Below are 23,511 nucleotides of genomic sequence, written 5' to 3'. Positions count from 1 at the left end.
TCAACTGTTTCTCAAGAACAAGCATGCTTGCATGAATGTAACACTAGTCTGGAATGCAAGTCCAGACTTCGTGCTAGTAGCTAGCGCAACATCTTTGCACTAGCACAATGTCTTTCCCCAAGCACTTTGTTAGGATATCAGCCACTGATTTGGGATTAGAATTGTTTGCCAATAAATTTGCTTCTACATCCTGTAAAGCCAGCTTAAACTGATGCTTATAAGGGCACTAAAAGTATCCAGAGCTCTTTCCTCCACAGAAACACACCATGTAAAGACTGTGCTTAACATTCAGGAAAAGGAGAATGAGAAATGATATTAATAGCTAATAAGGCCATTCACACGACCAAAGTGGGATGGTCTGGGGGGAAGGCAAGATCCTAACTACCTTCCCCCAGAAAACTGGTGCCTCTTCAGGACTCCGCCACTTGCATACCCATACAACCAGCATGGAGGTGGACTCCCGAAGTGGGATTGGCAGAAGGATGTCTTCAGGCACCCCACAATGCAGCACTTGGGCAGTGGAGAGGCAGCCTGTGGCAGTGCAGCAGCACTCCTCTCCCTGGCTGCACTGTACTCCAGACTCTATGGCCACCAGTCCCGGCAACTGTTTTAACCCTAGTGGTGCTCCACACAACCACAAAGGGAGGTAGGACAAGCTCTGTTATCCTTCTACCGCACTTTATCCCTGGGTAAAGGATCTGGGCTACCCATGTCTGAGCAGCTGGGCTTGGCCAGGCCGCATCCCAGTCACCCAGATGACGCAAGCTGCTTGGGCTAACTCTCAACTACCCATTCACATGACACAAGTTACTTGGGTAGGAGAGAGCTGACACAAGTGGCTTGTGTCATCTGGGTAGAGGATCTGAGAGTGGGATATCCCATTTGCATTTAAAAGTGTATATTAACACTTTTTGTATACACACACACACACACACATGCTGTATTATGAGGCTATTCTCACGTCCGCTAGAAAGTGGGCTAAGGGAGGCTAGCCCACTTTCAAGCAGTTGTGAGAACCAACAGGCTCATGGGAGAGCCTGGTGGTTCAGCAGCAGTTAGCCTGCTTAAATACCCCTCCCCTAAAACAGCGGAGCGCTCCGCTAACCCTGTTTCTGTGATCGTGAGTTGCCACGGTGTGGCCCTGCACCATGGCAACTCACGAGGAGATCCCCGACCAGAAGGTTAAAACAAACCTCCCAACGTTAGGGATCTCCCCTGAATGCCCCGCACACTTATGTGGGACATCCTGGGACTTCCAGGAGCCAGGTGGCCCCCGATCCCACTGCCCCTACCGGCTCCGTGATGGAACCAGTAGTTATATGGGCGGCCGATCCGGCTGCCCAGGGAGGGTAGAGTTCCCATGTGCAGGGAGAGAGGGCCAAGCCTGCTCTCCCTGCCAAACCCTTCTTGGCTCTCAACACTGCTTGTCTCTCCACACTGCTCTATTCATAAACAAGAGGATCATTCCAATGACTTTTCTCTGTGGAATAATGCATGTGGAAAACATGTTAGATTGAAAAAAAAATCAATTGGATATTTGGGTCAATGTCCATTCTACAAACTGAATGCTGTCGTGTATCTTTCCTGCAAATTGGGTATACATTTTTCACTTTTAATGAATTCCACATGCATTCTTATTTGGGAGAAATATATTTCATCATATTTAGCTCTGGGAGGGAAGTGAAAATAGCTACAGAAGTTAAGACAGTGGTAATAGCAGATGGTTTAGGATTATCCAGGATAACTGGGGGCACAAGGAGAAAGGAATATTTATATATGATTTGGGGAACTGGGTATATGTATTTTATTGAATTGCTTGCAGAGAGCTGGCCAATAAGGTCTGAGAACTACTGTTCTAGGTATCCCCGGTGCAAAGTAATGTCAAAGAAGAAAAGGTAGCAATAATTAGGGCTGCAGTGTGTAGTTAATTAATTGGTTAGATTAATGGATTAAATTCATCTTTATTGACTTACGTAAAGAGTGTCTTCGGGCACCAGATTTTCATTTTGTCGTTAATACAAATAAAAATGCTGATGATGTGCCATTTTAAAAGAGGCATTTTTTCTATGTGAGAGAAAATTCTTTCTAAGATGATGCTTCATCACATGTGCATAATCAAAAAACAACAACGTATGCCTTGATCTTTAGAACCATTGCTTATTCTTGTATACAAATGTATACATATGTAGTTAATCAGGGGTATCGCTCTAAGAGGATGATCAGGTTCAAAGACCCTGCCATGCTCTGCATCCAGGAGAACCAAGCCTTGGGGAGGAGCCACGGAGCTCCCCCCATTTCCTGGCTGGGACTCCCTGCTTTCACCACTGGTCACCTGCAGTCACCATCATCTTCTCCTTCGGTGGCTCACCCAGCTCTACCCATCCTCCTTCCATTGGCTGGGAGCCTGGCCAATGGAAGGAGGATGGGCAGAGCCAGGTGAGCAGGGGTGCATGTCGCCAGCCACTTCCTTCAACCACTTGCCCTCTGCCCATCCTCCTTCCACCAGCCAGGAACCCAGCCAATCAGAGGAGGATAGGCAGTTCCTAACGAGTGCAGGTGCATGCGCACCACACAGGGGCACAAGCATGAGTGGAGAACATAGGAAGCTGCCATATACTGAGTCAGACTATAGGGCCATCTCGCTCAGTATTGTATACACAGATTGGCAGCAGCTTCTCCAAGGTTTCAGGCAGGAATCTGTCTCAGCCCTATCTTGGAGATGCCAGGGAGGGAACTTGGAACTTTCTGCTCTTCCCAGAGTGGCTTCATCCCCTGAGGGGAATATCTTACAGTGCTCACACATCAAGTCTCCCATTCATATGTAACCAGGATGGACCCTGCTTAGCTAAGGGGACAAGTCATGCTTGCTACCACAAGACCAGCTCTCCTCACTATGGGGAGGCCAGCCATGTTTGAACATGGGCTGCCTCTCCCCTCTGTAGTTAATGGTTCAATTAATTGATTAAAACTCATACCATTAATATACAAAGATGTTTTTACTTACAATCCTAGTAATTAAACTTATCTGTTGCACCTGTGTCCAAAAAAATACACAGTGGTGCCTTTTGTGAATGTGTTAAGTATCCTAAGAACAAAGTTATACCCAACTGAGTGTAGTGTGTGGCTTTGGTGTCCTAGGGTAACAGGTTTATACTGAATTTAAAGTTCCTTCCTATAGATTCCACATTGCAAAGGGAAGTTCAGGAAGGGATTTTGCATGCTGACCAAAATCAAGATTCCACAAAAGGTCAAGAAAACACTTTAAGACCTATCCACCCTCCACTGATTATTACAATCAATCTTGAGGACGACGAAGAAGAAGAACAGGAGGAGAAATGTAAATACTGTTCATTCATATTTGCCTGCTTAATGTTTCTAATAATCACTCTTTCTAGAATTAGGTTGCCTTAAAAATTACAATCTACTTTAATGTTATATGCTAACGTTTCCTGCAATAACTGCAGTTCTGCTCTTAAGCTCTCCTCCAAAGCAGACTAAAACCTTTTCCTAAAAATGAAAATATGTTTTGGCCACCTCCCCATATAAATCCCAAAACAGAATTATTAAGAAGAATTGCTGAAGCAGGCAACACTGCCTGAGAATAGAAAGTGTAGGCCTTTTGCGTGTAATGTTATACAACACAGACATTGTAAAGAATCATTAGTTTTATATATATATATATATATATATATATATATATATATATATATATATATATAATTTTATCCAGAATGTTACAAATAGATAGATGGGTTTCCCCTGCAAAAGGATTGAGACTTGATAATTCACAGTTAAAACAACCCTTTTTAAGAAATCCAGAGGGACCAGAGCTGGTGTGGTACAGTGGTTAGAGCACTGGTCTAGGAGTGAGGAGACTGAGGTTCAAATTTCCACTCAGTTATGATGCTGACTGGGTGACTGGAGGCCAGTCATGAGTCTGCTTCACACAATTATGAATAGAGTAGGGGACCTGTCCTACCCTAGTTTAGGAGCTGTGCGTGCTCTGGGTTTCAACAAGGTAGGATTTAAAAAAAACCCTGATGTAGCTTCTGCTTACCACACAATCACTGTTGATGCCTCCAACCTCATTTTTAACTCACACAAAAAGAAAGTGGGAGTGTACACAGCTCCTCTGGATAGGTCTCCTATCATATTCGTAACCATGAGAATGAGCCTACTATCTCTCATCCTAATAATCTACCCAGATTGTTGTGAAGATAATATGAGGGAGAAAACTATGTATCTTGAGCTCCTTGGAGGAAGAGCAGAACAGAAATATAGCTAATTTATAATTTAATGTAAATGCAATTTCAGTTGGTTTTTTATTTGCACTGTTCAGGAAGAAATCTGGTAGAGTCTTTACTTCAAAGAATTTCTTCTAAATGTTTCCTGCAGATGCATCATATTTATTATCTAAGACTCCAGAAGACATAGAAGAAGAAAAGGCAATAAAGGCAATGTGCTATAAATCTGGTAAGAGTTTTATTATTGATCCTTAAAAATCAAACAAACAAAAAACCAGTTGACATCACTATGGTAAACTATGTTTCTTTTTTCTTCCTGGGAATTTGTCAGGAGAATACTATAGAATTCAGACTTCTCAGGAAAGCCATTTAACAAAAAGTGTACCTTCAGTGCTGGAGAATGAGCTCTTGAAACCCATGGAAACTTGCAGAGATTTACAAGAAGGCAAGGACCAAAGCTTTTAATTTCAAGGGCTTAGGATTCTTTTAAAAACACCTAAGGTTTTCTTCCACATTTCAGTTATCATATGTATAGGTGACAGTGTAAAACTTCAGAGTCTTGGTCATGCTGAATTCCTGGAGTGGGTATGTTTGTGTTTAACATGGGCAACAAGGAGAGAAATGACAGTCCCCCACTACCACCCCACAGCTCCCTGGGTTGGCATTCTACACTGAGAGAGGGAACCTCAGGGAATTGCTGCTGCCACTGCTTCCACTGCCTGATAGAGCCCCTGCTCATGCTTAGCCTAAAAAAGAAGTCTGGCAGCTATGTGCTAGGCAGGGGAACACAGTCCTAGTCCAAATTGGCCTTAAGGTGGGAGGGAGGGAGGGAGGGAGGAAAAATATGCCTATCATATTTTGACACATATCTGCTAGTTATAACATGAAAAGGCACCAGCCCACTATTTAATGAGTTTAACCCCTCTGTCCCAGAGAAGAGCCTTCTCCCTTGCACGCTTTAATGCATGTCCATCAGCTGTATTGGAGGGTAAAGGTAACGTGTGCCATTGAGTCAGTGTCGACTCTGGCAACCACAGATCCCTGTGGTTGTCTTTGGTAGAATACAGGAGGGGTTTACCATTGCCTTCTCCCACGCAGTATGAGATGATGCCTTTCAGCATCTTCCTATATTGCTGCTGCCCAATATCATACCAGCAGGGCTTTGAACTGCCATCCTCTGTCTTGCTAATCAAGTCATTTCCCTGCTGCACCATTAGGTATCATAAAATCCCTATCACTAACCAGATCTGTCCTTGTGGCCAAGGTGTTGAGATGGTAACACACACCTTTTTATATTGTTAATTTTATATTGATATTCATATCTCCCTTATCTCCCTCTCTCCTATTAAATATCCCTGTTAGAACGGATGATGGATATGCATCCTTTTAACTAGTTTATTATTGTGTACCCATAATGCTGTGCGTGGCCAAATTCTGTGCGGCCGCATGTAAGATTACATAGGAGCTGGTCTGAGTTATCGGTATTATGAAGACCCTGACATTATATTTTGCATTACTTGTATTATCTCTGCTGTGATTTGTACTGCTTTTCTTTTGTGTTGTTGGGTCAATGACAGTAATAAAGTATATCTATCTAACATGAAAAGGTTTATATTTAAGATATTTAAAAGAAATACTGGCTCACAGACTCAAATGGGCAGTATAATGGTATCTAATGGTGTTCCTGTCCCAGAGATCATTTTCGGGCTTTTTGCTTCCTACTTGAGCTTTAATTATATCATGACATGGAGCCTCATTGCCCAAGGCATCATGGCTGACATGTTCCTGACATCCATGATTCTTGTGTTTCATTGTCAAGGTTACTAGTACTGGGTGTTGAATGACTACCATTCCGCATGTTATAAAGCCTGATCATGGAGACTTAATGGATAAGAAGTAATGTGATCTGAGTATTTTAGAATGAGTTTTCAAGGTCAGATTTTAATCATAACAAATAGTAATTCTGCTTTTCATTACAGTGATTTGTGTCCTAAATATTTCAGGATGCTAATATGATTCGTGTCAGCCATTAAGATATATATATTTTTAAAGTAAGGTGCTAATATGAGTATCACTGTCCTAAAGTTCTTTGGAGCAACATGATATGATGGCTGACTCCAAATCTGTTATTACAGTGAAATGACTGGACTGAGATTTTTTTGTTTAATACTCAACTATCACTGTAAAGCAAAAGGAAATATTTTGACTAAGAGAGAAAGTTGTAAATTTTTAGATAGTTCCCTTTTATCAGCTAAATATTATAATCTTTGCTTTACAGCAGCAAATTACTTAGGCATGTTCGGCTTCAAGGTTTTGCCTTTTCTTCTTTTATTTTAAAGAACAGTGAGAAAAAATATCCTTCAGTGCATTGTCCATTATTGGGTTGTTTGAAGTAAGTGACTCAGGAGTCGTAATATTTAGTGTCTTTCAAGTGTTCAGTGCACTTTATGCAGATTTTCTCACCAATGCTATTATAACTCTCATATTGAAGATGTGTGTGGCTGAGGCTGATAGAATAATAGCTTGCTTAATGCTATGATAATGCTATGGTAATAGATACCAGGAAAAGTTGAATACATTTATTGATTCTGTCTTTTGCCCTTCTAGGTGATGGTGTTGCAGTTCCATCAAAGTTTAATATTATAGAAAGGCAAACAGAGATAACAGCGTCATTAGACAGTAGCTCTAGATCTGATCTTAGTGTCTTTGAAAATGGAGGTAAAAGATTACTGTAATTATTTAAATTCTTATAATAAGAAAGTAAAAGCCTCTGTGCAAGTTCAGCATGCACTAGGTATATAGAATAGCTATATACTGTATCTATGCAGAATATCTATACTGCATAGCTGAGATTTCAGACCTCTCTTTTTTACCTATTCAGGGATCAAAGTGTCATAATGCTACTTGCATTGTTCCCAATGCAGAGGGCCTAAAAACACATTGCTGTGGGTCAGCAATCTATTTCCAGTCTTGCAGGGTGCTTCTGGAGCATGAAAGCACTTGGAAGTGTTAGCCCTGTGGCACAATAGTCCACATGCAAGAGAACTGGGGATGCTGTGTGAGGCCTCCTTGTGTATCACTATAAAGCCTCCTTACATGAATGCTTCGTTAGTTAGAATGTTAGCCAGTTAGTGGTATTCTAGAAGAAACTAGACCCAAGCCAACTTGGTGCAGTTTTGCACTGGAAAGTCACACATGTGGTAAAATGAGGAGAAAGTGTTCATTCCTGGTAATGAGGAGGAAAAAGAAAAAAATAGCAAGGAACACCACCAGCGGTGGGTGGGGGGATACCTGTCAATACTCCCAATTATTGATTAGGGGATCATAAAATATTGAGTAAACTGTTAGGGAATGCTTCTTTAACTAGCAAGAAGGAGACTATATAGATCCTGCCTAATGAAGAGCTCATGCCCAAATTACATAAAGCACACAAGGGAGCGGCTCCATCCAGCTCTTTCTCCCATTCCTTCTGTTACCTAAAGCTGGCACTCCCCCCACCCATAGTCCACATTAAAGGACCATAGGGGCTGTGGAAGGGGACAATATTTATATTTATTTATTTATTTATTTTTACATTTCTATCCCGCTCTTCCTCCAAGGAGCCCAGAGTGGTCTACATGGTTATATTTACCTGTTGTATTGTTTTTATGCCTGTATTTTATATGTTTTTATATTTTTTAGCTTGATGTTTTTATTGCCTTTTTATTGTATGTTTTAACTTTTGTAAACCGCCTTGGGGTTGTCTTTTAACGAAAGGTGGTATATAAATGCAACAATAAATAAAATAAATAAAATAAATATTTATCCTCACAACAACCCTGTGAGGTAGGTGGGTTAGGCTGAGAGAGAAGTGACTTGCCCAGAGTCACCCAGTGAGCTTCATGGCTGAATGGGGATTTGAACTCAGGTCTCCCCGGTCCTAGTCCAGTATTCTAACCACTATGCCACACTGGCTCTGACACTGCCTGCAAGAATAGCACAATTTATTAGGCACAAGAAAGCTATGTCCATTAGCATTGTGGTTTTGCATTGGACTTGCTCATGGGATAGGGCCGTTTGAGTTTACTGCCTTTATGACTTCGCTTCAACTGGGGCTTTTCTGCACAGGGCTTTTATAGTGCTTTTGCACACTGAGGCTTGAAGTACATTCATATGAGGGTCGGATTTAGCTTGAATTTAGTACTGAGACAGCAAGGTACTGTTCATTTAGCAAGCTGAATCATTCAGGTTTTATCTTTATGAATGGAGCTTAACTCGGAGTATCTGCGACCAAAAATAGTTGCACTTTCTAAAATCTTTTCCTGAGATACTCCATCATTCTATGAGTATGATTCTGCTGTGTGGAGAGACCCCACGGATAAAGCAGATCAAGATGAGATGGAGGTGTGGCTTTGCCGAGTGTCTGTTGACATGATAGTATGCTGGGAAGACTTGTTTCCTGTGCTCTGGAGTCAACTTCTGTTCATTCATTTCTGTTTTTAAAAATTCTTCCTTCCTGAGAAGACTGACTAATTTATTTATTTATTTATTTATTTGTCATGGTTCTTGTGCAATGCTGCCACATGTCTTTCTAGCTAGCTGCAAGGCTTTTTAACATCAAGGTCAATGGAAAATTAGGGGGGGAAATCGTAAGTTGGGAAGGGCTGGCCATTTCTCTGAAACCAGGTACAGTTGTAGCACAGGACAGTAGGACTATCCTGTGCTGTTTCCCGCCCCCCTGGATTGCAGTCTTGCACAAGATCAATAAAGAAATTAAAACAAAAAATACAAAAAAGTGAAACACCCTCCCTGTCTAAAAAAATTAGCTTCCAATTTAGTACACAGAGTCCTGCTATTCTGTACTGTACCACAAGTGTGCCTGGTTTCAGTGTTCCATGGCCAGCCCCTCCCAACTTACATCCCCCCGCAATCTTCCATTGACCTTGATGCTTAAAAAAACTTTGTTGCTGGCTCTAGAGATATGTGCCAACCTTGCTCAAGGACCCACAGCAATTTAAAAATAAATAAATAAATAACAACAAATAATATTTATATACTGCTTTTCAACCCAATTTCCAAAGTGGTTTACATAGAGAAATAATAAAAAAAAAAAGATGGATCCCTGTCTCCAAAGGGCTGATAATCTAAAAAGAAACAGTACACCAGCAACAGTCACTGCGGGTGGGTGGGTGGGGGTGGATAGGGCCAGTTGCTCTCCCCCTGCTAAATAAAGAGAACCACCACATTTAAAAGGTGCCTCCTTGCTCAGTTAGCAGGTTCCTTAGGCTTTTCCCTAGCAGGGACTGTTCATACTGCATGATCTCCCTGAGCAAATAAGTCAAACTTCTTTATTTATTTTTAAAATAAGAAAGGTTTAAAAATGCAGGGTCTCCACCATACATGTGCACATATCTGCACTTTCTCTACCTGTGGACTTGAATAGGCATGAGGAGGCAGGGTTCTCACTTCCTCTGCAGCCCCATTGTCCAAAAATAGACCAAAAAGACAGCAGGGAGATCATGCAATATGAACAGTCCCTGCTAGGAAAAAAGCCTAAGGAACCACAGCCAAACAGATATAGGAATATGAACAGCCCCAGCTTTACTCTGAATTATGCCTGAAAACATTTATTTCTGATTATTTCTGCTTTGACTACTCTCATCCTAAGTTGTCTGATGTTAGACCACTTCCTCCCACATCCTGTTTCCTGTTATTAATAAACACATGGAAAAGCACACAAGTGATCTTTGGAGTACCCACTGCTTTCTTTTGTGAATTTAATTGTTATTTTTTCATTTATTTTATTTGATCTGTGATTCTGTCTGTCTCTGCAGGGGGTGATTGTTATTTGCCACAAAGAAGCATATTTGTTGGACGGATACAAAGCAAAATGTTCAGAGGAGAAAAAGAATTTACCATGCTTAAGTGTCCAAATGTTAAAGGTAGTCAGTGCTCTTTTAAAAAAAACCTGGGAAAATATAAATTTGTTTCCTTTTGCAGTTTGAAAATGCATTTTGGAAAGTTGTCTGTGTGATTTCTCTGTGTGCCAGAGACCTCAACTGTACTGGCGGTTAATTTCATTCTCTTATCACAGTTAACACTCAGTATATTTTTCTCAGCTGTGGCACATTTTGCTGTCTTTGGTGCCAACATAAGCTTGTTACTTATTTTGGGTGCAGCAGGATCAGCCAGTTAATTACCGTGATCATTTTTACTATACTATGATGCAGTGAGCCATTTCAACTAGAAAGATATTGTTCTTCTGAGCAATTCACCAGACAAGTTCTGTATAACATAGCAGGCTCCATTTCTTCGCATATTTAAATGTGTGAAGTAATCAGTGGGGCTTTTCACATAGTGCCACTCATCATAGGAATAAATACTCAAAGGACTTTTGTATCAGCCTGAGTGGCCATGTTTGACATCATGGGACTCCCTAGAGTTCAGTCATTCAAAACCCTCTTGAGGAGTCTTACAAGTGGAAAGGTGCCATATGTGGTCAGGCATTGACAGGAACAACTAGCCCTGTGTTTTATGCAATTCTCAAATGAGGCAACAAGCGAGGTAAACCTTTGTAACCCCAGCACATAAGGCAACTTGTGATATGGGTGCTAGAATTGATCTGAACGGCCACCTCAGAAAATGGGTGTGGGAAAATGATTGTGCAAATCATGCCTGTGAAAATAAGGCTATACACATATAGTTCCTGTATCACATGCTACTTCACTGATACAGTAAGGGAGAGATCACCACACTACATATACTGGATCTTCAGTGAAGTGTGTGAACCAGCTCTATGAGGCTTCCTTACTTACAATTTTCCTAGAACTGAATACCAGAATCCTATTATTTTTGTTTTCTTTAGCTACAAGCCATGCTGAAGGCATAAAGAAGCATAATTTTAAAGGAGTGAAGAAAAAGAAATGGATATCTGAGGAACCCAAAAACCTATCTACCCCACTGACAGCAAAAGGTATTTCTGAGAACCTCTCCCCCCACCACCCATTTTAGTAGATAAAAGACACATGAAGAATAATTCAATGAATAATAATTCTACTGGTCATACTTCATCATAGTGATCATAGTGGGCAATCTATTTAAAGGATTTTTAAATTGTATGCCACATTCATGTCCTGTATATGTCTCCTATATGTTGAGCGTTGAATAGCTTCTGCAGGTTTGGGGAAAATATTGATTCTTGTATTATTTCTTGCAGCAATGCATACATCAAACCCTAAAAGTAAAGGGAATTGTCATCAAAATGATCAAAGCAAGAATGCTGAGAATGCTTCTTATGTTCCTTCTCAGAGAGCCAATGGGAGGAGCATTTCCTTGAGTTCTCCAGCAGCTGGAAGGTCATCAAATCTGACCTATAGTAAAGTTGGTGCCACCAAAGAATCCAAGATGAATTTACCTACAGGTGAGCATCTAGACTTTGTGTGGCTAGTAAATAATACACTTTGAGAGTTTATTATTATTTGTGGGTTCTTAATTGCTACATTATGGTTTGCTACATGCTAAACTGAATTAAAATGAACTCTGTAAGACCATGTTAAAGGGAAAGATTTTTGCCATGTCTTTGAAAATGTTTTAATATTTATAGTAGAGGCAAAGACAAAAAGACAGAGCTTGAAATGAGGAACTAAAGGTGATAATGTTTTAATATTTATAGTAAATTCTACATGAATATATCAGATAAAACACTGATAACTTATGGGAAAGTAGTATTTTTTCCCATTGTAACCCATCCAATTTCCAGGCCTTATTAGAATCAGTACATTTTAGTTCTAAACACTAACCAATTTTTAATCAGTTAAATATGTGAATTTCCTATCAAAATGTCCAAGAAGCTGTGATGAAAACCGGTACCACTTCACTCCTGAACAGGTTAAAAAAAAAATTATATCCTGCTTTTCTTCTGAGGAGCCCAGAACATGGTTATGTACATGGTTATGATTATCCTCACAACAACCCTGTGAGTTAGGCTAAGCTGAGAGATAAGCAGCTGGCCCAAAGTCACCCAGTGAGCTTCATGGCTGCACAGGGATTTGAACTCAGGTCTCCCCAGGCAACACTCATCCATGAGAGCATGTCAGCAAGCCCTGCCCACACCATGACAGGCACTAACCCTCCCCCTTGCACCCATTGTTCATGATTACATTTGTCTGAAGAGACACTGTGTAGGGGTGTGCACGGAACCGTCTGGCCTGGTTTGATTCGAGGCTGGACTGGCCTCAAACGGAACCGGGCCAGTTCGGTCCAGCCGCCATTGAACCCCACCCCCCACCGGTCCGGTCCCGGACCGGTCCGCGAACTTTTTTTTTTAAAAAGATTTAAACGTAAAAGCAAGTACCTGTAGCCCCTTCGGGGGGCTTGCTGTAGCTGCGGGGGGAGGGGGGGTCCACACGAGATTCTCTCCCTCCGCCGTGGGGGTCCACACGAGGTCCTCTCCCTCCGCCGGCCTTCCTCATCACCGCTGCAGCTGGGTAAGCGAAGCCTTTTTGGCCCTTTCGAGGCTATGTAAAAGCAAATGGCCGCCATTTTGGCATTTTTTGGTTCGATCACGAACCCACAAACCCCTGGACCAGTTCCACACATCCCTAACACTGTGGAGAGATACAAACACTGGGATACCCCATCATTCTAAATCATGGGAAGACTTTCTCCATGACTACAATGTTTGTCTCTTCAGAGCAGTTAAAGAGGTGAGTTAAAGAGTTCATCTGTACAGCAGAACACAGTTGTGCTGTTGTGGATGCTGTACTTGGATGCAGCATCCACAGGTAATGTGTTTGACCAGAGCTATAGAAGGAAGTGAAAAGAGTGTCTAATGCAGTGCTTGCAGATGGAGCACAGAACATCTATGTGCTAGAAAATTCTCTTGCTATCCTCTCTGTCACAAAATCTGTTATTGCAGAGTTGAAAAGAATACTTGTTTATAGTCAACACTGCAACATTTGACTAACTTACAAATGGAGGCATTCTGTTATTACATTCAGAAGAGGCACTTATATTGTTATTTTGCATGTGTTATATCTGCACAGTTATGCCACAGTTATGCCATCACTATGCCAATACCTCCAGTGTCTAGGAAATACCATCTGAATAAAAATAATGGTTCTCAATATTACATGCTGTATTCAGTGTACTCACTTTTTTAAAAAAAGTATTAGAGAAAACTACATGAATATTGTTGAAAGTACATTTTTCTTACAACATGCTTATCTAATTTTGTAGACTATTTTATAGACTACCTAATTTTGTAGACATTATTTTAAATATTTTTATTTGTTTTATACTTAAGAATTGAATTCTACTGAAATACAGCCATTTCCTAATTATTATTGTTTCTGTCCAACAGATTTGTTTCCCCATACCTTCCTGCTCCATCTGTTTTTTAGGTAATCTGCCCAGGTGGCACAGTGTGTTTTAGTGTTCCAACTAATTTTTCACACTTAATGAAAACATCTTCCACTAGGCTAAAATACTTTTCAAATGATTTGTGATTCATGTTGTGTCAGATGATATCACAGCTGAAAGCATGTGTGTGCGTGTGAAGGGGGAGGATTTTTAAAAAACTTTTTTATTAGAGTGGCAGAATGGGAATTATAAGTGAAAATGTAAAACAAGCTGTATTCTTTTTCTGTAGACAGATGCGTGACAGCATATAATACACCAGCTTGGAGAAAAAGAAGTCCACATACTAAAGTATATACTAAAGCTGAAAAAATGCATTCAGGTATTTATAGAATGCCAATGCATTCTAATACGTTAAGAATGGAGCAAAACTAGACTATAGAGGAGGCTTGTAAGAGATAATTTATTGTGTAGATATTTATGTACATGTAGTAACATCTTTTTCTATATTGCTAGTGGAAAGGTACCATTCACATAACATGGGATTTGTTAGTGCTTATGCATTTGTGCTCCAAACTGTTCTGGATTAGGAGGAGACTAACCTCCTAATGTGAGGGCTGCTTATGGACAAATTTTATCCCAGCATCTTTATTTATTTAGACAAGCTGACTGAAGGTAAACAGATCAACTGTTCTTTTTCCCAGTCTGCACCGCTAGGTTGTAGCTGAACTTGGAAACAAATATTAAATTTCTCCTCTAGTCAAGTGTTGGCTGAATGAGAGCTTATCACCTTTGCTCCTTGGCTAGATAATGAGGCTATTCACACGAGTGTGCAAAACTGGGCTAAGGGAGCCCAGCCCTGTTCTGCATGCTTGTGTGAACCACAGGGATTGCACTCAATCCCGGTGGCTACACAGCAGCAAACCCACCTATGTAGGCTCCTAGTTAAATGAGGTTAAGGGAGCAAGTGTTCCCTTAACCACATTTAATTGATTGTGTGTCTGCCGCAGCTGCTTGCAGCCACGGTGGGCACACTCAGGGGGAGGAGGATCATTATTGGGGCTCTGAGGGGTGGGGTGCCACACAGTGGCACTTCCCTGCACTCGACCCTCGGAGCTGCCGAGTGAGCCACAGGTGGACTGCAGGAGATCCGCCACTTGTCTGGGCAGACGATCCACCTGCCCAGCGAAGAGTGAGTGATTGTCTGCGGGGAGGGTTGGACAAATCCACTCTCCCTGCAGATCTCGGAGGAGCTCTTCTCACTCCAATGTGAAGAGCTCCAATGTGACTCTGAGAAGAGGGTCAAGATCAGACGGGGTTTATGCCATGAATGAAAGAGCCAACAAGGAATATTTCCATTGGCCTCTTTTTATTCCATTGGCCATATGCCCTGGGTAGCGTGCTTCCGGTACCTCTTTGCTCATTGGAAGCTTTACCTCCGGCTTCTAGAATTCTGTATAGGGTCCTAATTCTGTCTTTCCATATTAGTTGGAGTTTTCATACATTTCTCCTAATGCCATCTCCATTGACCCCATAATTCCCCATGCTGCTTTGTGGTGTGCCAGAAGATGTTATATGGTTTGCTTGAAGGGTCAGATAAGCATGAGAACCACAAGGGAGAAAGTGTGATCAGTTCCTAAGTTAGGATTCAGATTAAGGCTGTGCAAAGCAGCCCTCATTCAAATCTGGAGTCCCAGATTCGGTTTGGGACTTTGGGGGGGGGGGAGGGGGATTCCTGCATCTACTTGGCTTGATTTGAGGCAGTTGCTTCAGTTTGGGGCTGAAGCTTCTCTCTCCCTATTTCACCACTCCCCTGACTCCTGTTGTTACTTAACAGCATATGCAGTAGACAGGCTGGCTCTACTTTTATTTTTTTCTGAGCACAGTAAGGGAACAGTGTCTTCTACATTTCTAAAATGAAACCTAGAAAACATTTTTTCCTTCTTCCAGAGAGTCCAGGGAAAGATGTGGATGCTCCTGAGAATTGTAGTCTTTTCCAGGACTCCTGCAGTAGCCACAGTGCCATAAAAGACTATAATTCCCAGGAGCACCAGTACCTTTCCCAGGACTCCAGGGAAAAATAAACATATTGTATGTGTTTGATTTTAAAAGTGAAGTAGCAGCAAATGCTGTACTCTCATCATGCTTGCAAAAAAATAAAAATAGAGTCAGCCTGTCTCCTGCCTGTGCTTGTAATTAAATTCAGGGCTCAGCGGAGCATGGCAAGGCTAGAAAGAGAGGATGAAGTGGTCAAATTGCTTCGGAAGTGAATCAACCTGATTTGGCCATGGTTGCTTTGATTCAGATCAAACAGACAGTGTTCAGATCTGAATTGAAGCTTCAGTGATTGAATCAGGCCGAATCTTTTCCAGATTGAATCAGTCACTGAAGCATCACATGGCCCTAGCACAGAACAATATTAAAATGCATTTCTTTCTGTGGAAAGGGAGCTACTCCTTTAGTGGGGCGATTCTCACGATCAACAAAAATCGGGCTAGCAGAGGCTAGCCCAATTTTTCTTGACCATAAGAACCACTGGGCTCGCAGCCGAGCCCGGTGGTTCTTGAGCGGGTAACCCGTTCAAGAACCCCTGCTAAAAAGCAGGTTTGCGGAGCGAGCGCTCCAGCAAACCTGCTTTTTAGGATCATGAGTAGCCACGCCGCGCCTTCGCACCATGCCTACTCATGAGTAGACCCCCAGTATGCCCTGCGCACTCGTGTAGGGCATACTGGAGCTTGCGGGGGGCCACGCGGCCCCCGCTCCCTCCACCCCCCGCCGGCTCTGTCACAGAGCCGGCCATCGTGTGGGTGGCCGATCCAGCCGCCCAGGGCTCACTGCCCGCTTGTGAGTGGGGAGAGCAGGCTTAGCCCGCTCTTCCTGCTCACTGCCCCAAACCGGGTCTCACTGATTGTGCGACCCGGTCCATTGTTTTTTAAGAGTGCTCTGCTTAGCTGTGTCTTCTGCCCATGCTCCTCCTAAGTAGCAAGAAGGAAGAAAGTATGAGGTATCCTATGCATGTTTACTAGGGACAAGCCCTATTGAATTCCATGGAACTTATTTCCAAGTAATTCTAACAATTGGGTTGGATATGTTCAACTACAGTAGTAAAACACATACAGGACTTAATTTGCAGTCCAAGCACAACCATTTGGAAATAAGATTCACTGAAATAAATGAAAGTCACTTCCATGTAAATGTGCTTTACATTGGGTGCTAGTGTGTATCCACTATATAATGAAATACAATTGATAACTGCAGGCCACAAACTAGAGTTTTAAACTTACTGGAAAACCTGCATGGAGGTGCAGCATTATCCAGAGCATGTTTAGTCAGACATATAACCCCATGTTCAAAGGGCCCAAGTAAGTGTGCATATAGCAATGCAAACCATAGTGCAGCTACTGTAAGTAACTTGTGAGTCAAACTCTGGTAACAATAATTAGATGTGTTATTGTCATTCTTGATCTCCTGGAAGCCCCACAGCAGGTATGTTTACTAGCAATTCTAGTCCCTGTTCATCAAAGTCATTGAGGCTATTCTCACGATGGGGGAAAACCAGGCTAAGGGAGCCCAGCCTGGTTTTCCCCCATCGTAAGAACCACTGGGTTCACGGACAAGCCTGATGGTTCAACGGTGGCTAGCCCGCCAAAGTAGCCCTCCCATGCCTACCCACGAGGAGACCCCCAACCAGGAGGCTATAAGCCTCCCAGTGTTGGGGGTCTCCCCAGAATGCCCTATGCACTCACATGGGGCATTCTGGGACTTCCGGGTGGCCCCCCATCCCTGCCAACCCTACCAGCTCCAGTAATTGTGTGGGCGGCCACACAATTACAGAGCCAATAATCATGTGGGCGGCCAATCCAGCCACCCAGGGAGGTCTTGATGCTCCTGTGCGGGGAGAGCGGGCTTGACATACTCTCCCTGCCAAACCCCATTGGGTCTACACACTGCTCATGTGTGCTATACACTTCCTACAGCACACTTTTGATCCTGTAGTTTTCACATTACATGCAGATGCATTTATATAGTTTTCAAACTTATATGAGTGTTAATTTCAGAGCCCAGAAGGAATGGAAGCAGATAAAAAAGAAGATTTGAAGTCAAGGAAACGGGGGAGAAAAAAGAAGTGATCTATTGCTCTTCCTGTGATCTACTATGAAAAAGTACAAATTTCAAATAGCGTGTTTATCAAGCATACTGAACTGGAGATCCAATGGAGACAAAAATGAACGCTCTAAAATGCAGGATCTACCAAGCTGGATAAAACACACAGATTAAAATATGTAAACAAGACATGTATTTCTGAATGAATTCTTTTGCTACTGAGGTTTAACATTGCTCGCAATACTGTTTCAAATACTTCCTAGAACATGGTCTGAGGGCACATGATACAGCCACCTTACCGAAGCCTGAGTATGTCTAGGTTTGGCCCGTACCTGGATGAGTAGTACAGCTACCTTGAGTTCTCCGACAAAAGAAAGGTGGGATCCTCTATAATAAAACCCTAAGTGAGTGTCCGTGGCTTTAGAACGTTGGGGATCTGCGTCCCTGTCTCCCTGGGCTGTTCTGGGCCTGCGCTTCGCGCAGGCCCAGAACAATCCAAGGGAGACACGACCGTCGACCCACCAGGCGTCTGGGGAGGGGAGGGAAAGCGGGGGCCTGGCAGGAAGTAGCCTCGCAGCTCGATGCTCCACCACCGCCGGTGCAGCAACCTCTGCCTTCAGCCAGCTGCAGCTCCTCTCCTGCCGTCGCCCCTTCTGAGCGAGCCCTCTCCAGGCTCTACCTTCTCCGGCCGCTGATTGAGCAGACGCGACCTGAGAGAAGGGAAAACGGGCGGCCATGCTGGGGAGGGAAGGGAATAATCCAGAATAATCCAGCCGCCCTCCTCGGTGCCTCCTCGCTTGAGGAGCCCGAAGCAGAGTGTTGCCTTCCCAACCCCGCGTGCCCCAGAGGAGTCCTGATGGCTCCTCTTCAGAAGCCAGACAACTTTGGGCGCCTCCCCTCCTGAGCGACGGCCGCCTGCGGGGAAGGGGGGCGGCAGCTCTCTCAAGTTGTGCGGGGAGGGGGGCTCCTAAAGCACGCGCTCCTGCGCCTGTTGGAGTGAGACGGAACAAGTATGTAACGCGGTGGCTGGTCGCTTGGCGCGTGCCAGAGGAGGAAGCAGCAGCATCGAGCGTCTCATTACCAAGTAATGAATATTTCAGCGCGAGCTAAACAGTCCCCTTGGCTGATGTCACGGGACTTCCTGCTTTGGCGACTCCACCAATCCCCCAAAGAGAAAGCGGGAGCGCAGGACACAAACCGCGAGTTCATCTGTGGCAAAGAAATGCTCTTGAACGCTGTCACAGATGCCCTGGCGAGCCTTTCCTTGCACGAGCTACCTTTAGTTTTTACCTCAGAAAGCACCGGGAAATAGACAGACACCTGGGTTTTTAACTGTATTGCGATTTCCTTTGTGTAAGGGACACATTCCTTCCGCAGGCTTTAAGCGCCCCCTTCCTGCTTTGGGATTATTTATTTATTTATTTATTTAAACCCTCGGGGTTAGTAGAGCGCACTTCTCCACAGGCAGAACAAGAAATGTATTGCTGCTCGCACTATTGCTTGCTATCTCACTTCCCTAAAACCAGGCTCTTTTCCAAAAAGGTGTGTACCAGTATGGTTGCCAAGATTTTTTTTAAGACTTAGACCTTTAAGGCTTAGTGTGAAGTTGGCCTCAAGCTTGGAAAGAAAGGATATTGGATCTGGGGTTGGGGGACAGAGCTTGCAAACAAGTTTGTGTGTCTCATTTTAGAAATTAAACACTGCTTGATTCTTTTCCTGTGATAATGACTACATTGACTACTTGATTTCTGTCTCACCCCAGTGTAAGGATCCATTGACTTTTGTTTAATCATTTCTGTTTGTCCCTCTTTGCCTCAAGTGTGCTGAGGAAGAAATAGCAAGGTTATCTACTCTAATGGCATGTGGAATACGTTATATTCCATATATATTTTATTAATGCTCTGCTTAATTATTTACTATTTGTGAAGATGACTGTAATTGTTCAAAATTATAGAACTTTCCAATACTACTTTGCATACTGTGCAGAGATCCACAGCTCTGAGATGTGCATGTACTGCTTGCAAGCCACTCCAAAGTGCAGCCACTCTGGGGCCACTAAGCAGTGCATAATTCTAATTGTGAAGGTAATTCTAATTGTGAAGGTGTGCAAAACAAAGACAGAGAGAGAGAAAGAGAGAGAGAGACAGACAAAAAAATAGACAGCAAAAGACAAAACAAGGAATGAGGGAGGGAGACAGAACAATAGAGAAAAGAAAAGAAATAAAGAAGGAAAAACAGAGAAAAGAGAGAGATGGGAAAGAAAAGAACAAAATAAAGAGAGAGGAAGGGAAAATAAGAGAGATAAAAGTGAAGAACAAAGGGGAAAAACAAAAGATAGAAAAAGAGAAAAAGGAAAACACACACACACAAAAAACCCCAACCCCACAGAACACACCCATTATAGAAAGAAGAGAGAAAAAGATAACGAAGAGAATAAAACATATAAAAAACAAAACAAAAAAAAGATAGAAGGAAAAGGAGAACAAGAAAAGGAAGGAAAGGAGAGAAAGGAAGAGAGACAGGGACAAAAAAAAAGCAATAGAAAGGAAGAACGCTTAAAGCGGGGGGGGGGGGGAAGCTAGCGCCCGTTATTATAACGGGCTTAAAAATACTAGTATAAACATAATTAATCAGCAATACCATAAAGTCAGAGTCTAGGTCTAACCTATTTACAGAAACTGTTTTAGAAGAACCTTCCCACCCAAATATAGTGATTAAAATACTCATGATTTATCGCATTGAAATTAATGGGACACGTTAGTCATGACAAAAATTCCTATTAATTTCAGTGTGACTACTCATGAGTAATTTTGTCAGCCAGAACTATTAGGATTTTAGAGATGGAAGTACTGATCACCTTTTGAAAGGGGATCCTGCTTCCTCCTTTTCTTTCATGAAGAGATATCCTGCCAGTGTTGTGATATACTGATGACTGCATAAGCTCCTGCTGTTCTGTGAGGCTAGCATCTTATTCAGCATGTCTAATGCTGACAATGCTTAAAGGTAAAGTGTGCTGTCAAGTTGATTTCGACTCCTGGAGCCCACAGAGCTCTGTGGTTTTCTTTTGGTAAAATACAGGAGGGGTTTACCATTGCCTCCTGTGCAGTATGAGATGATGCCTTTTGGCATCTTCCTATATCACTGCTGCCCGATATAGTACCCGCAGGATTTGAACCGGCAACCTTCTGCTTCTTAGTCAAGCATTTCCCCACTGTGCCATTAGGTGGCTTGACAATGCTTACACAAGGGTTTTCTGAACAATACAGACATAACTGGTTGAAATTCTGAGGATGAGGAGGGGCTGTGATTTAAGTGAGAGACTAATGAATGTAGATCCATGCAATCATTTCGACATAGTAATGATGTGGCAATGCCATTATTTGGGTTATTAATAAATGACCTTGCAAATATCAACAGCAAAGCTTATCATTTCAATTCTTGTTCTGGCCTTCCACTGAGCTTCACCATCAAATGTTACACTGGTGAATACATTGCAGCAAAGAGAGGAGATTAAACTGGAAAATCAAGTCTTAACTTTCTTGACCTATCCCAAAGCAGCCCAGGGTTTTTTTTAAAATTCAGAGCTGTTTGAGCAAAATGTACATGCCAGGTTTCAGAATGGCCATTTCAGAATCCAATTTGTTAGTGGTTTGTGATACCAGAAATCGATCAAGATTTATGTCATTAGAGATGGTAGAATCTTTATGAATGTTTGGTGTTTTAGACATGTTAGTTAGGTTTGCATGTTTCAGACTTCGGGAAGGCATTCGTTTTCACAATTAACACTAGATCCTAGATCCTAACCCCTCCTTTCCACCCCCCGCCTGCCCCACCCACTTGGTCATGTGAATTACCTCAATGGAAAAATGTGATAAGTTAGGGGTACATGTATAACCTGTGCAGAGAAGAACCATTTCACCCAGAACAGATGACTGTGTGGAAACTCAGATGGAAATTTCAGCCAATGAAATAAAAATGTTTACTTCCTAGCCTGTTCTGGATTGTTTCATCCAGGGTCTGAGTTATAAGTTCTTTCAAGAAACCATAAGTGGCATTACACTCAATGGGAAGAATTATATATTTGATTTCCCACAGAAGATGACTATGCAATCTTAGTTTCCCATCAAACCTTCTGAACTTAAGGCTGAAATCTAACTGTTACAAAACAGGCAAGGTGAAGTATGTTCCCCTACCAAGGGTAAATATTGACTGCAATGGTTTGGTGAAGGTGACAAGAGCTCAGCTTATAACAACTGTGGACAAGTCAAGAGGTTTGCAGTTATACCAGGAATGTGTTGCTCATATGAGAGAATTTTCTTAAAGCTGACTCAAGTAAAAACAAAGCTGTGTTCTGTGATGGCCCAGGATCAGTTGTACCCCTTAGTTGTTTAAGGAGCATGGTGCTATTTGATTCAAGAGGGACTTTGTGAAGAGTGACTAAGTTTTTGTAATTAACAGGTTGCCATTTAATGAGCCAGTTGCCCTTTCATAAAAAGGGATATAAATTTATTCTCAGCCATTTTTGTAGAATGGAGTGCATCACACTTGTTAGTTTTGGAGTCATTTGCTGTCATGGGTAATCAACATGTCACCAACATGTTGTGATGCACCCCCATTATTTACACCTTGTTCATACCTATGTGCATGAGAAGAAAGCAGAATGCCAAATAGCCTATCATAACCCAGTTCAGCCTTTCTCCTCTCCTACCATGTTGCCTTTGATTAGGCGTGTAGCTATAACTGAAAGGGGGAATGGGGTGACAAATGTCTCTGGGCCCCTGAGGGAGAGGGACCTGCAAGCGGGGTAACAGCTTGCTCTTTGTTCCCACCCCTGTGCTCCTCTGAAGAAAGTGGAGGGCCCAGGGCCCATCTTCACTTCTTGTCCCATGGCCTACCCCAATCTTAGTAATTACCGTATTTACCTGAATAGAAGATGACCCTGAGTTTAAGATGACCTCCACTAGTTTGGGGGCTAGTGAAGTGTGAGTACTGCTCTTAGGGCCTCCCACTCATAATTAGTCTTATATCTCCCCTCTGTTGCAGAGACACCCAGGCAGACTAGAGGGGATTTATACCAAGCTGTTATTATTTATGTACTCAATTTCTATACTGCCCTTCCAAAAATGGCTCACGGCGGTTTACACAAACAAATAAGATAGAACCCTGTCCCCAAAGGGCTCACAATCTAAAAAGAAACATCAGATAGACACCAGCAACAGTCACTGGAGGCACTGTGCTGGGGGTGGATACTCCAGTTACTCTCCCCCTGCTACTCTCCCAGTTACTCTCCCCCTGCTAAATAAAGAGAGTCGCCACGTTAAAAGGTGCCTCTTTGCCAAGTTAGCAGGGGTTGCTCTCTGTTGCTCTCTGATACAGCTAATACCATAACCTGCACGGTAGCTAAATTCTGTGTAGCAGCAGTGAAAACACGACAACTGACACAGTCATGATGGGGAATAGCCAACAGGAGCTGGACAGTATCCGGTTCGGCAAATGCCATCCTTTAAAGTGCGAGGGTGCAAAGGATTAAGATAAAACAGATGGGGAAAGAGCAGAACCACATAAAGAGCAGACAGAAGCCTGTGCCAGCTGGTCAAAGAGTCAAAAGAAAGACAGCATACACTAGGTAAGAGATTCAGCGTATAGGTGCTTATATGCCAATGCCAGAAGCCTCCGAGCCAAGATGGGTGAACTGGAGTGCTTGGTTGCTAACACAGAAATAGATATTGTGGGCATAACAGAAACATGGTGGAACAGTGAGAACCAGTGGGACACTGTTATCCCTGGATATAAACTCTATAGAAAGGGCAGGGAGTGCATGTTGGAA

General features: G+C 42.7%; 1 protein-coding gene across 10 annotated transcripts in view; it reads left to right on the top strand.

Annotated features, from left to right (window-relative positions):
- The window catches only part of C5H12orf50 (chromosome 5 C12orf50 homolog), a 41,493-nt gene extending 23,620 nt beyond the window's left edge, over positions 1-17,873 (top strand). For 6 of the 10 annotated variants that reach the window (XM_053256374.1, XM_053256369.1, XM_053256373.1 and 3 more), the window contains 9 exons: positions 3,179-3,337; positions 4,396-4,473; positions 4,576-4,689; positions 6,852-6,962; positions 10,058-10,165; positions 11,089-11,196; positions 11,440-11,643; positions 13,873-13,962; positions 17,639-17,873. In XM_053256374.1, coding sequence (XP_053112349.1) covers positions 3,179-3,337; positions 4,396-4,473; positions 4,576-4,689; positions 6,852-6,962; positions 10,058-10,165; positions 11,089-11,196; positions 11,440-11,643; positions 13,873-13,962; positions 17,639-17,664 — 998 coding nt within the window. In that variant the 3' untranslated portion in view covers positions 17,665-17,873. Of the gene's footprint in view, positions 1-3,165; positions 3,338-4,395; positions 4,474-4,575; positions 4,690-6,851; positions 6,963-10,057; positions 10,166-11,088; positions 11,197-11,439; positions 11,644-13,872; positions 13,964-17,638 lie in introns of those variants that run through there. The other 4 variants (XM_053256377.1, XM_053256378.1, XM_053256372.1 and 1 more) reach the window with 3 other exon arrangements.
- Positions 17,874-23,511: the final 5,638 nt, after the last annotated feature.

This window comes from Hemicordylus capensis, chromosome 5 (genome assembly GCF_027244095.1).
Source record: "Hemicordylus capensis ecotype Gifberg chromosome 5, rHemCap1.1.pri, whole genome shotgun sequence".
Lineage (NCBI taxonomy): Eukaryota > Metazoa > Chordata > Lepidosauria > Squamata > Cordylidae > Hemicordylus > Hemicordylus capensis.
This window is presented reverse-complemented; position numbering and strand designations above follow the sequence as displayed.